Source organism: Heterodontus francisci, chromosome 1 (genome assembly GCF_036365525.1).
Source record: "Heterodontus francisci isolate sHetFra1 chromosome 1, sHetFra1.hap1, whole genome shotgun sequence".
Lineage (NCBI taxonomy): Eukaryota > Metazoa > Chordata > Chondrichthyes > Heterodontiformes > Heterodontidae > Heterodontus > Heterodontus francisci.
In genome coordinates, this window is record NC_090371.1 from 34,651,326 (window position 1) to 34,666,471 (window position 15,146).

The 15,146-nt window shown below is 44.4% G+C and overlaps 1 protein-coding gene across 3 annotated transcripts in view; it reads left to right on the forward strand.

The window, feature by feature from the left end:
* Positions 1–15,146, forward strand: part of LOC137368716 (receptor-type tyrosine-protein phosphatase alpha-like) — a 315,891-nt gene that overhangs the window by 243,923 nt on the left and 56,822 nt on the right. For all 3 annotated transcript variants that reach the window (XM_068028891.1, XM_068028900.1, XM_068028908.1), the window contains 3 exons: positions 355–490; positions 1,373–1,522; positions 3,065–3,158. In XM_068028891.1, the coding sequence (XP_067884992.1) occupies positions 355–490; positions 1,373–1,522; positions 3,065–3,158 (380 nt within the window). The remainder of the gene's footprint in view (positions 1–354; positions 491–1,372; positions 1,523–3,064; positions 3,159–15,146) is intronic.

The window sequence follows — 15,146 nt, forward strand, 5'->3', positions numbered from 1 at the left end:
AATGCCCGGACAAAGAATTCAGAGAGCAAGAGTTCAGATCCCACCATGGCAGGATAAGAATTTAAACTCAGTTTTTTTTTTGAAAATCTGGACATTTTGAAAAAAGGCTGACATGAGTAAAAGTAACCATGAAGCTGTTGTCTTTTTTTAATGTCCTTTCGGAAAGGGAAACATACTGTCTTCACCCAGTCTGGCCTATATATGACTCCAGTTCTGCACCAAGCCTAATAAGCCACTCCACAGGGAAACTGGGGATGGGTGATAAATACTAGCGCCGATCACACATGTGAGCACTTTTTTTAAATCACTCTTCTGCATAATTTTCCAAGTTAAAAATGTTTTTATAATTTTCAGTGCTGGTGTTGGTCGTACAGGCACTTTCATCGTTATTGATGCCATGCTGGACATGATGCATGCAGAGAGGAAAGTAGATGTTTTTGGATTTGTGTCACGGATTCGAGCTCAGCGATGTCAAATGGTGCAGACAGATGTAAGTCTAAAGATATTCTTATGGCAAACAAGTGTTACCACAATAACTTGGATAATATAAAGCACTTCATATGCCAAAAGATGTGTGAGTACTTTACAATAAGGAGGAAGGGGATATGGTGGATGCTGCAAATGAGAAATGAGGACAATGGACAGGCAAGAGAACGGAATAGAAGGAACTTTCAAAAAAACATGGTTTTGAAAGTGAGAAGATTAGTGGGAAGACAGAGGGAACTGGGTAGTTAAATCCAGAAGGAGGGGCATAGTGGCCAGTGAGCTGCACCGTTGGTGGAGTGGTGAGAACCTGGGATTAACAGATGTTTGGTATTGGAGGAGCTGTGTTAGAGGGACAAAAGGCAGGAGATCATCAAGATCGGGTAGGGTGAGGCCATGGAGAGATTTGAAAACTAACAAGGAATTTTGAAGTCGACGTGCTGGGGGAGCTTGGAGAGGTCAGATGTGACAGGACTAGGATTTAGTGCAGGTAAAGGATGGGTTGTTACATTTTGGATGAATTGAAGCTGATGGAAGATTGTTGTGGGTTTTAATTTTAAGGGCTTCAGTGAGTAAGCGTTGAGGTAAAGAAGACATGGATGATTATTTCGACAGCAGAAAGAGACAGATGAGTGTGAGGTGCAGAGAATATTTTGGAGGTGACAAGAAAATAATCTTGGTACTACAGTAGATTTGGGGATGAATCTGTGCTTGGAGTTGAGCTGGATGACAACATTCCATGCTTCCTGACTCAACTTGAGATAGTAACTGGAAAGATTCATGGACTTGAAGTAAGAAGGTCAGAGATGTTGCAGAGCACCAAAATGTATGACATCCAGTTTTCTAATATTCAGCTTGTGGAAGTAAACTTGTTGCTATTACTTTGTAGATGCAGTACGTGTTTATATATCAAGCACTGTTGGAGCATTATTTATATGGGGACACAGAGCTGGAAGTGACTTCACTTGAAAGCCACCTGCAGAAACTTTACAACAGAGTATCTGGATCAGGTTGCAATGGTTTGGAGGAAGAGTTCAAGGTGAGACATTGAGATACTTGACAATTTAGTAAACAAGACTATTTTGCGGGAAATATTAAAAGTGTTTTTTTTATTCCTTCATGGGATGTGGGCATCGCTGGCTAGGCCAGCATTTATTGCTCCTCCCTAATTGCCCTCGAGAAGTGGTGGTGAACTGCCGCCTTCAGCCGCTGCAGTCCTCTGGGTGTAGTTACACCAAAAGTGCTGTTAGGGGAGTTCCAGGATTTTGACCCAGCGACTGTGAAGGAACGACAATATAGTTCCAAGTCAGGATGGTGTGTGGCTTGGAGGGGAGCTTGCAGGGGGTGGTGATTCCATGCATCTGCTGCCCTTGTCCTTCTAGGTGGTAGAGGTCACGGATTTGGAAGGTGCTGTCGAAGGAGCCTTGGTGAGTTGCTGCAGTGCATCTTGTAGATGGTACACACTGCTGCCGCTGTGCGTCAACGGTGAAGGGAGTGAATGTTGAAGGTGGTGGATGGGGTGCCAATCAAGCAAGCTGCTTTGTCCTGGAGGGTGTTGAGCATCTTGTGTTGGAGCTGCACCCATCCAGGCAAGTGAAGAGTATTCCATCACACTTCTAAATTGTGCCTTGCAAATGATGGACAGACATTGGGGAGACAGGAGGTGAGTTGCTGCCACAGTATTCCCAGCCTCTGGCCTGCTCTAGTAGCCACAGTATTTATGTGGCTGGTCCAGTTCAGTTTCTGGTAAATGGCAACCCCCCAGGATTTTGTTAGTGGGGGATTCAGAAATGGTAATGCCATTGAGCATCAAGGGGAGATGGTTTGATTCTCTCTCGTTTGAGATGGTGATTGGGTGGCGTGAATGTAACTTGCCACTTATCTGCCCAAGCCCAGATGTTATCCAGATCTTGCTGCATCTGGACACAGGCTGCTTCAGTGTCTGAGGAGTCACAAAAGGTGCTGAACATTGTGCAATCATCAGTGAACATCCCCACTCAGACCTTATGATTGAAAGAAGGTCATTGATGAAGCAGCTGAAGGTGGTTGGATGTAGGACACTACCCTGAGGAACTCCTGCGGTGATGTTCTGTAGCTGAGATGATTGACCTCAAACAACCACAAGCATCCTTCTTTGCACTAGTGGAGGGTTTTCGCCCTGATTCCCATTGACTCCACTTTTGCTAGGGCTCCTTGATGCCATACTCGGTCAAATGCTGCCTTGATGTCAAGAGCAGTCACTCTCCCCTCACCTCTGAAACAGTCCATGTAGAAATGCAGCAAGACCTGGACAATACTCAGGCTTGGGTTAATAAGTGGCAAGTAACATTCGTGCCACACAAGTGCCAGGCAATGAGCATCTCAAACAAGAGAGAATCTAACCATCTCTGCTTGACATTCAATGGCATTATGATCGTTGAATCCCCCACTATCAACATCCTATGGGTTACCATTGACCAGAAACTGAATTGGAGTAGCCATATAAATACGATGATTACAAGAGCAGGTCCTTGATGCCATATTCGGTCAAATGCTGTCTTGATGTCAAGGGCAGTCATTCTCACCTCACCTCTTTTCCTAGAAACTGACCTCAATCAAAATTCAGAATGACAAGATGAGGACAGGCAATTTGCCAGCCAACATGAAGAAAAACAGAGTTCTTCAGATCATCCCATGTAAGACTTTAAAAAAAAAAACACATTGTGCTTCAGTTCAGAAATGCTTTCCGTCATTACATGCAAAACTGAAGTGTTTATATGGAGGAGTTTGTTAAATCATTCTTCCGCTTCTAGTGCCTCTCTTGTGTGCTCCAGTATGCAGAACAGTCAAAGAAGTTCCACATATAATTCAGAATTTTTTGCAAAAGGCCACCTAAGGAGATGGTGCAAAATCTTGCAGCCTTCAAATTCCCACTGCAAAAATGTATACCTAGCCTATTTAAAGTTAACAGTCGCAGAAGAAATGGCAAGTACAGAACTTGCTAAAAGCTAGTGGGGAGTAGAAAAAGAAGTAAAAAGCTAATTCCCTCGTAGCTTTCAAAAGGGATAAAATTTGTGGGACTATGGGGAAAGGATGGGGGAGCGGCATTAACGAAATTGCTCTTGCAGAGAGTCAGCATGGGTTTGATGGATCGAATGGCCTACTTCTGTGCTGTAACCATTCTATGACACTATGGAATGTTGGCCTTTATCTTAAGACTGGAATAAAAAGGGGTCGGAACTCTGGTTGAACTGCATATAGAATACTGTATTCACTTCTGGGCACCACACCTCAGGAGGATATTTTGAGCTTAAAGGGGATGCAGTGCAGATTTTCCAAAATGAAATACTCTTTCCCCAAAAAGCTGTTGAGGCAAGATCAATTGGAAAATTTAAAAACTGATATTGATAGATTTTTGTTCGGCAAGCGTTTTAAGCATTGTGGAACTGAGGTGGATAGGTGGAGTTAAGCGCTAGATGCCATGTTCTAAATGCATGGCAGAACAGGTTTAAGGGGCTGAATGGCCTACTCCTGTTTCTATAATCTGAAACTTGACAAACACTGACAGTGGAGAAATGGTGCAGAGAGTAGATGGGAAAGTGCTGCATGTGGTGCAAAACCATGTTACTAATAGAACTGCAAAGGTAGTAATTCTCTTAACATTCAACCTACTGTTGCTATGACATGACTGTATTTTAATTTTACCAGAGAAGACATGTTCAGGACCAGAAAATGAGATGTCATGGAGTCATTTATGGCATAGGAGGCCATTCGGCCCCTGAGTTCATGCTGGCTCTCAGTGGAGCATTCCAGTCAGTCGTCTTGTTGTACATCTTTGAGTGTGGTTACATTTTCAGTACACCTTGCGAGAGAGGAAATGGTGACATACCATGTGACTGAGTCTCATCCTCAGTCTGCTGCTGATTACCAAATAGACTAGACATGTTTAGATGTTCTCTTGCAATGCAGTGTCATGCTACTACCCTTAATAAAGGAACCCACTATTTAAGTGTTAACAGACCACTGATGCGAGCTTAGTGCCTTGATGTCTAAAGTCTTTGTAAGCACAATATGGTAGCAGTGGTGGAGATTTTTTTTCATTTCAGAGCCCACCAAATACATCAGCCAGCGGTAATGAAGATTTGAAGACTTGAAATCTAAGTTCACCATGTGCAGCGCAGAACCATCAATAGTGGAAAGACTGGAATCTTGGATCTGAGAAGGTTGAACAAAGTACTGAAGAGTTGGCCACACAAGATTCCCACTGGAAAAGCTTAACCCCAAAATTCATGGGAGCAAGATTTTTCTCAAAACTTGACGCAAAGGATGGTTACTGGCTGAGAAATCTCAAGAGCTGACTATGTTCCGTACCCCATTTTGCCAGTATTCACAGAATTGTTACAGCGCAAAAGGGGGCCATTCAGCCCACCATGTCTGCACTGGCTCTACTAATAAGTATTTCACCTAGTGCCACTCCCCCACCTTCTCCCCGTAACCCTGCATATTCTTCCGTTTCATAAACTGTCTAATTCCCTTTTGAATGCCTTGATTGAACTTGCCTCCACCACACTCTCAGGCCTGCATAAACATGATTAAAATGAGACAGCTGATCCAGTGAATTCCAAATTCTGATTCAGTGCTGTTGTAAATTAGCCTACCATAGGGGAAAATCTCATGGATGGATTTATTTGGCTGTGCAGCCTACCCCATGACGATATACATTAAAATTATAGCCACAAGAGCGTTACTGCATAGAGTTATGTAGCAGATCTTCTAAATAGCCAACTGGGACAGAGGGAGGAAAGGAAGGGCAGGAAGTGTTATATTTCAGAAAGCCAGTTGGTGAAGGGTAGAAATGGAGCCAATCTTTACCCACCTTTAAAAGCATTTATTTACAGAGTTACACATTGCAAGCATACACCTCTTAATGCCAACAACAACGTTTTGAGTCTGTCTACTTGTACCTCTCTTAAAGTACCAAATTGAAGCAAGGGATTAGATAGCCTTAATGAAGAGGCACCAGTAAATCTCCAGTTAAAGCCCACAGCTCCATGCAAATAAACATAATTAATATACTATTAACAGGGAGGAGGAAAGGGAGGGAGGTAAGGAAGAAAATTGGATTTATATACTGCCTTTCACAATCTCTGTGTATCAAAGCATTTCACCTCCAATTATGTCTTTTTGGTGTGATCACCAATGTCGAATTGTTTTCAACATCTTCCTTTTGAGCTATCAATTAGTCAAGATCTCTTTCAGGCGCACAAGGATCGTATTACTCGTACAGTACGTTGTATATGCATAGCGGATGACATTGCCGTAGTGGGAAAGACGAAACGGGAGCATGACAGAAATCTACATCTCCTGATGCAAGCAGCACGCAAAGAAGGGCTGGTATTTAACAGTCATAAATGCAAAATCAATGTACAACAAATCAACTTTTTTGGACCAATATACTCGAGTGCAGGTTTTCCTCCTGACTCCAGCAGACTGGAGGATGTTCATGTGATGCCAACACCCCAACATAAGGCGGATCTCCAACGTTATTTAGGCCTCTTCAACTTTTTATCCCTTATATTCCAAACTTTGCGCAGAAAGAGTTGTCTCTGCAGGAATTGTTGAAGACCATGGCATGCAGACCACCAACATCTTTTCTGGCAACTGAATAAATCAATATTGGAAGCATCGTTGTTACATTTTTATGACCCTAGAGAGGTGACCATTCTTGAAGTGGACACATCCCAGAAAGGATTAAAAGCATGTATCTTGCAGAAAGACAAGCCCATTGGGTTCGCATCAAAATCTTTGTCTGCAGCGCAAACTACTCTTAACATCAAGAAAGAAACATTAGCCGTAGTGTTTGAAATTGTGTGTTATCTCACAGATCTATTCAGGAAGAGATTTGTGGTAGAAACAGAGCACAAACTGCTCAAGATGATTTGGAAGAAGCCATTGGTTAGCGCATTGCTAAGACTGCAATGCCAATTGGTAAAAATACAGGGTTACGATTGCGACGTGCAATACAAACCTGGCAATCTGATGGTTACATCTGATGTGCTAAGCAAGTTACCCAATCCAGTGAAGACTGCAGAAGTAAATGTTGATTTACAAGTCGATTTGATAGATGTGGAGCTAGAGGATGTTACTCTATGTGGATCTGATGAACTTTGCGCAGCAGAAATATCAATAATTGCAGGTTGAGCCAACACTACAGCTTCTTTGGAGCACGATTGTAGAAGGATGGCCAGACACGATTCAGGATGTCCATGAGCATGTGGGATAGTTTTGGACATACTGAGACTAACTTGGTTTATCCAGGGTATAATATTCTGAAAACTACAAGGCTTAGCGCAGAATATCTAAGAGTTGTCCATTAGACTAACAGGAGTTTATTTACACATGTCTTCCATCTATCGCTTCCACTTACACTCAATGCGAGGTTCTGTACAGATTCTGTTGCATCACTTCCTGTGAGGATGCTCACAGACCATTTCCATATTCTACCCAGTAACAACCTCTATTATGTTATACTACACATGGAGTTATTTTTACAGATAAATAGGTCATAATACCAAAAGCATTGAGACATGACATACTACAACAACTACACCAATCTCATATGGGCATTGATTAGACCAGAAAAACCATCTATTGGCCAGAGAAACCATCTATTGGCCAGGCATCCACGATGACATTGAGGTCTCAGTGAAGCACTGAAGACATGCCAAGTCAGCAAAAGGAACCACGCACTCTTCACGAGATGCCTACTGATCCATGGGCCAAGGTCGCATCTGATTTATTCCATGTCCATGGGGATGATTTCTTAGTTGTCACTGACTACTTTTCAAAGTATCCTATCATTTGACAATTGCACAATACATCGAGCACAACGGTCGCCAAAACACCAAGTGCTATTTTCAGCCTATTTGGAGCACCCAGTGAGGCCATATTGGACAACGGATTTCAGTTTACTGGCAAGCCATTCAGGGGCATCTGCAAAAAGTAGGGCATTGACCACAATACATCATCTCCGTATTACCCGAGATCCAACTGCATGACTGAGAAAATGGTTCGTACAGTGAAATCACTAATTCAGAAGTTTAGAAAAACCAAGCAAGACCTACACATTGCTATGCTTCATCTCAGAGCCACTCCTCTGAGTGCAACGGAACTGTCACCGGCAGAACTATTATTTGGCAGACCAGTACATCCCAAACTACCTCACTTGCATCACTCAACCCTACCAGAAGTGAGAGGGGCATTTTTGGAAAACCAGGGGAAGATGAAAGATGTGCCTGACAGGGAAGCAAGTAAAGAATTGCCAGGTCCAAGGATAGAACAACAAGTAAGAGTTCAGCATCCCACGGATGGTACCTGGCAGCTAGCTGAAATAACACTGATCTGTCCAGAACCAAGGTCATACGAGCTCAGTATACCCAGTGGAGCAACTGAGAGAAGAAGCAGAGGGCAAATCAGAGATGCACCTCATTCTCAATATCCAGGAAACTCCATCGTAACTAGAACAAGGTCCAAGACCACATTCAGTGCAACATCTGAGCATACTTTAAAGTGGGTGTGATTACATTTTCAGTATCCCTTGTTAGAGAGGAAATGATGTAACATACCATGTGACTGAGTCTCATCCCTGGCCTGCTGCTGATCACTAAACAGATCAGACATGTACAGATGTTCTCATGCAATGTAATGTTGTGCTACTACCCTCAATAAAGGGACCCACGACTTAAGTGAACACACCCCAATGCATGGTTAGTGCCTTGTCTGAAGTCTAAATAAGCACAAGGAAAGGAAAACACACGTCTCACTCCCCAGCTCGATTCCCCAGCTCGATCCCTGTAGCCCTGCAAGTTTATTTCCTTCAAGTGCCTATCCAATTTCCTTTTGAAATTGTCTCCGCTTCCACTGCCCGCATGAGCAGCAGTTTCCAGGTAATGACCACTCGCTTGCGTAAAAAAAAAAAGCTCTTCCCCACATTCCACCTGCATCTTTTGCCCAAAACCTTCCATCTGTCTCCCCTGGTCCTTCTACTGTCAGTTAATGAAGGTTTTATTTCTTCTCGAACTTATCTAAGCCTTTCTTAATCTTGTACAGTTCTATCGAATCTCTCTTCAATCTCCTTTGCTCCAGCGAGAACAACCCTAGGTTTTCCAACCTAACCTTGTAACTAAAATCCCCTATTCCTGGAACCATTCTGGTAAATCTCCTTTGCATCCCCTCTCATCCTTCCTAAAGTAGGTCAGATGGTTTCACAGGTCGGCACAACACCGAGGGCTGAAGGGCCTGTACTGCGCTGTAATGTTCTTAAAAAAAAAAAGTATGGTGAGCAGAACTGGATGCAATACTCTAAAATAAGAGAAAAATACTGCGGGTGTTGGAACTCTGAAATGAGCAGAAAGTGCCGAAAATACTCAGCAGGTCTGGCAGCATCTGTGGAGAGAGTCACAGAGTTAACATTTCAGGTCTGCGATCCTTCATCAGAAGGATCTTTTGAAGGGTCACAGCCTTCAAATGTTAACTCTGCTTCTCTCTCCACAGATGCTGCCAGACCTGCTGAGTATTTCTGGTACTTTCTGTTCTCATGCTATGCTTTAGTTAGGATCTAACCAGAGCCTTATAAAGGTTCAGCATAACTTTCGTGCTTTTGTACTCAATACCTCGATTTATGAAGCCCAAGATCCCATATACTTTGCTAATTACTCTCAATATGTCCTGCCACCTTCAAAGATTGATGCACATGCACCCCCCAGGTCCCTCTGTTCCTGCTCTAGAAATGTGCCATTACGTCTATATTGCCTCACCCTGTCCCTTCTGTCAAAATGCATCTCCTCACACTTGTCTGTATTAAATCCCATCTGCCACTTGTCTGCCCATTCTGTTAGCTTATCTATGTCCTGTTGCAGGTAGTTAATATCACCTTCATTGATTGCCACTCCAAGTTTGGTATCATTGGCAGATTTTGAAATTCTACTCTCCATTCCAAGATCCAAGTCATTTATATATACCAAAAAGCAGTGGTCCCAGCACAGACCCTTGGGGGACACCACTGTCTACCATCCTCCAGTTTGAAAATCAACCACCTACCATGACTCGCTGTTATCTGTCAAGATAATTTTTAAATCTAATTGGTCCCTGACCCTCCTATGTCATGAGCTTCAATTTTGTTAACCAGCCTTTTATGTGGTACTTTATCAAACCCTTTCTTAAAATCCATATAGACACGATCCACTACATTCCCTTGAGCCTTCTCTGTTACTTCATCAAAAAACTCAGTTAGATTAGTCAAGCTTGATCTGCCTTTTACAAATCTTTGCGAACTATCCTTAATTAAAGAGCAGGTCAGAGGCTAGGAATCCTGAGGCAAGTAACTCACCACCTAACTCCAAAAAGCCTGTCCACCATCTACAAGGCACAAGTCAGGAGTGTGATGGAATACTCTCCACTTGCCTGGATGGATGCAGCTCCAACAACACTCAAGAAGCTTGACACCATCCGGACAAATGGACAAGTTTGACTGGCACCCCAATTACAGACATTTGCTACACATAGTGGCAGCAATGTGTGCCATCTACAAGATGCACTGCAGCAACGCACCAAGTCTTCTTAGACAGCACCTTCCAAACCCATGACCTCTACCATCTAGAAGGACAAGGGCAGCAGATGCATGGGAGCACTACCACCTGCAAGTTCCCTTCCAAGCCCCACACCATCCTGACTTGGAATTATATCGCCATTTCTTCACAGTCGCTGAGTCAAAATCCTGGAAGTCCCTTCCTAACAGCACTGTGATGTACCTACCCCACATGGACTGCACCGATCAAGAACATGGTTCACCACCAGCTTCTCAAGGGCAGTTAGGGATGGGCAATAAATGCTGGCCCAGCCAGTGAGGCCCACATCCAGTGAATGAATAAAAAAAATTTTGGCCTGGTTCTCACTTGAAGAATTCTTCTCACTTATATGCACCCTTTTTTCTTTGTTTCATCATAATCTATATCTCCCTCATCATCCAAGAAGCCCTGTTTTTGGTTCCCCTACTTTTTGCCGTTGTTGGAATGTAGCTAGTCTGTACCTGAAGCATCACCTCCTTAAAGGTAACACATTGTTCAGTTACAGTTTTTCTCATCAGTCTTTGGTTCCATTTTATCCTGGCTAGATCCCGTCTCATTGCATTGAAATTAGGCCTCTTCCAATCTGGCCATTCTACCTTATATCGTTCCTTACTTTTCTGCATTACGAGTCTAAACCTTATAATATGATGATTACTCTTAACCAAGTGCTACCCCACAGAAACTTGGCCCACATCATTTCCCAGCACTAGATCCAGCAATGCCTCCTTTCTAGTTGGGATGAGAACATACTGATTAAGGAAGTTCTCCTGAACACATTCCACAAAATACCTCCCCCTCCTTTCCCTTTACTCTAACATTATTCCAATTGATGTTTGGGTAATTAAAGTCCCCCAAGATTACGTATCTATAGTTCTTGCACATCTCTGATTTCCCTGCAGATTTCTTTCTCCATCTCTTTCACTCTATATGGATAAAGGAGAATGATGGGGTATAGATTAAATTGTCCTTGACAGAGGACAAAGGATCGGCACAACATCGTGGGCCGAAGGGCCTGTTCTGTGCTGTATTTTCTATGTTCTATGTTCTATGTTCTATATTTGGAGGTCGATAGAACACCCCTAGAAGCGTGATCTTTCCTTTTTTGCTGCTCAACTCTAACCAAATGGATTCTTTCCTTGCCCCCTCAAGGACATCCCCTCTTTCAAACATTGCACTGTCTTCCCTAATCAATGCTGCCACCCCACCTCCCTTTTTGCTTTCTCTATCTTTTCTCAACACTTTATATCCTTGTATATTAAGTGCCCAGTCCTCACCATTTTTAAGCCATGTTTCCATTTTTGCCACTACCTGATATTCCCATACTGCTATTTGTGCTTGTTGCTCACCAACCTTATTCACCACACTTTGTGCATTTAAATGCATGCATTGTAATCCTGTCTTTGCATTTCTCGTAGCCTTTCTCCATCTGTTCCTTTCTAATATGGAACTACTTCCTTCTCCAACACACTCATTATGCATATAATGCAGTCTTGTGTGGAGGGTTTGGTAAGGTAGGGTTTTCCTTTATTTTTTTTAATTCTCTTGTCAATTTAGAGCAGAGGGGATGGAAGCTAGGGCAGTTGCATGCTCCTCTTGCAGGATATGGGAGGTAAGGGTCACCACTTGTGTCCCTGCTGACTTCACCTGCGAGAAGTGCACCCAACTCCAGCTCCTCACAGATCGCATTAGGGAACTGGAGCTGGATGAACTTCGGATCAATCAGGAGGCTGAGGGGGTGATAGAGAGCAGTTATAGGGAAGTAGTGACACCGAAGTTACAGGATAAAGGTAGCTGGGTGACCGTCAGGGGAGGGAAAGGGAACAGACGCACAGTGCAGGGATCCCCTGTGGCCGTTCCCCTCAATAATAAGTATACCGTTTTGGATACTGTTGTGGGGGGGGACCTACCAGGGGAAAGCCACAGCGGCCAGGTCTCTGGCACTGAGCCTGGCTCTGTGGCTCAGAAGGGAAGGGGGGAGAATAGGAGAGCGATAGTGAGAGGAGATTCAATGGTTAGAGGAACAGACAGGAGATTCTGTGGTCGTGAACGAGACTCCCGGATGGTATGTTGCCTCCCGGGTGCCAGGGTCAGGGATGTCTCGGATCGAGTCTACGGGATTCTTAAGGGGGAGGGACAGCAGCCAGAAGTCGTGGTACACATCGGTACCAATGACATAGCTAGGAAAAGGGATGAGGACCTGAAAAGCGAATGTAGGGAGTTAGGTTGGAAGCTAAAAGGCAGGATGAGCAGAGTAGTAATCTCAGGATTGATACTAGTGCTAGTGAGGCTAGAAACAGAGAGTGAGTGCAGCTGAACACGTGGCTACAGAGCTGGTGTAGGAGGGAGGGCTTCAGATATGTGGATCATTGGGATACCTTCTGGGGAAGGTGGGACCTGTACAAGAAGGACGGGTTGCATCTGAACTAGAGGGCCACCAATATCCTGGGCGGGAGGTTTGCTGGAGCTCTTCGGGAGGGTTTAAACTAGTTTGGCAGGGGGATGGGAACCGGAGCTACGGAACAGTGGATGGGGTAGCTGTTGAACAGGCAGATACAGAGTGCAGAGAGTCTGCGAGGAAGGTTAGACAGTTGACGGGGCAAAGTTGCAGCGGTTGAAGTGTGTCTATTTTAACGCAAGAAGTGTCAGGAATAAGGGTGATGAACTTAGAGCATGGATCAGTACTTGGAGCTACGATGTTGTGGCCATTACGGAGACTTGGATATCACAAGGGCAGGAATGGATGTTGGATGTTCAAAAGGCACAGACTCGGTGGGCCAAAGGGCCTGTTTCAGTGCTGTATCTCTAAGTAAATAAAAATAAAATAAGAAAAAAAAGGAAGAGGGAGGGAGCTAAAAGAGGTGGGGGAGTGGCATTGCTAATCAGGGATAGTATCACAGCTGCAGAAAGGGAGGTCGTCGAGGAAGGTTTGTCGACTGAGTCAGTATGGGTGGAAGTCAGAAACAGGAAAGGAGCAGTCACTTTGTTGGGAGTTTTCTATAGACCCCCCAATAGCAACAGAGACACGGAGGAACAGATTGGGAGGCAGATTTTGGAAAGGCGCAGAAGTAACAGGGTTGTTGTCTTGGGTGACTTCAACTTCCCTAATATTGATTGGAACCTCCTCAGTGCAAATAGTTTGGATGGAGCATATTTTGTCAGGTGTGTCCAGGAAGGTTTCCTGACTCAATGTGTAGACAGGCCGACTAGAGGGGAGGCTATATTGGATTTGGTGCTTGGCAACGAACCAGGCCAGGTGGCAGATCTCTCGGTGGGAGAGCATTTCGGTGATGGTGATCACAACTCCCTGACCTTTACTATAGTCATGGCGAGGGATAGGAGCAGACGGGATGGGAAAATATTTAATTGAGGGAGGGGGAATTACAATGCTATTAGGCAGGAACTGGGGAGCTTAAATTGGGAACAGATGTTCTCAGGGAAATGCACGACAGAAGTGTGGAGGTTGTTTAGGGAGCACTTGCTGCGACTGCTGGATTGGTTTGTCCCGATGAGGCAAGGAAGGGATGGTAGGGTGAAGGAACCTTGGATGACAAGAGATGTGGAACAGCTAGTCAAGAGGAAGAAGGAAGCTTACTTAAGGTTGAGGAAGCAAGATCAGACAGGGCTCTAGAGGGTTACAAGGTAGCCAGGAAGGAACTGAAGAATGGACTTAGGAGAGCTAGAAGGGGACATGAAAAAGTCTTGGCGGGTAGGATTAAGGAAAATCCCAAGGCGTTCTACACTTATGTGAGGAACAAGAGGATGGCCAGAGTGAGGGTAGGGCCGATCAGGGATAGTGGAGGGAACTTGTGCCTGGAGTCGGAGGAGGTAGGGGAGGTCCTAAATGAATACTTTGCTTCAGTATTCACTAGTGAGCGGGACCTGGACGTTTGTGAGGACAGCGTGAAACAGGCTGATATGCTCGAACAGGTTGATGAGAAGGATGTGCTGGAAATTTTGAAAGACATGAGGACAGTTAAGTCCCCGGGGCCAGACGGATATACCCAAGGTTCTTACGGGAAGCGAGGAAAGAGATTGCCGCGCCTTTGGCAATGATCTTTGCATCCTCACTGTCCACTGGAGTAGTACCAGATGATTGGAGGGTGGCAAATGTTATTCCCTTCTTCAAGAAAGGGAATAGGGATAACCCTGGGAATTACAGACCAGTCAGTCTTATGTCGGTGGTGGGCAAATTATTGGAGAGGATTCTGAGAGACAGGATTTATGATTATTTGGAAAAGCATAGTTTGATTAGAGATAGTCAGCATGGCTTTGTGAGGGGCAGGTCATGCCTCACAAGCCTTATTGAATTCTTTGAGGATGCGACAAAACACATTGATGAAGGAAGAGCAGTGAATGTGGTGTATATGGATTTTAGCAAGGCGTTTGATAAGGTTCCCCATGGTGGGCTCATTCAGAAAGTAAGGAGGCATGGGTTACAGGGAAATTTGGCTGTCTGGATACAGAATTGGCTGGCTCATAGAAGACAGAGGGTGGTAGTAGATGGAAAGTATTCAGCCTGGAGCTCGGTGACCAGTGGTGTTCCGCAGGGATCTGTTCTGGGACCTCTGCTCTTAGTGATTTTTATAAATGACTTGGATGAGGAAGTGGAAGGCTGGGTTAGTAAGTTTGCCGATGACACAAAGGTTGCTGGAGTTGTGGATAATGTGGAAGGCTGTTGTAGGTTGCAACGGGACATTGAGAGGATGCAGAGCTGGGCTGAGAAGTGGCAGATGGAGTTCAACCTGGACAAATGTGAAGTGATTCATTTTGGAAGGTCGAATTTGAATGCAGAATACAGGTTTAAAGACAGGACTCTTGGTAGTGTGGAGGAACAGAGGGATCTTGGGGTCCACGTCCATAGATCCCTCAAAGCTTTCACCCAAGTTGATAGGGTTGTTAAGAGGGCGTATGGGGTGTTGGCTTTCATTAACAGGGGGATTGAGTTTAAGAGCCGCGAGGTTATGCTGCAGCTCTATAAAGCCCTGGTTAGACCACACTTGGAATATTGTGTTCAGTTGTGGTCGCCTCATTATAGGAAGGATGTGGAAGCTTTAGAGA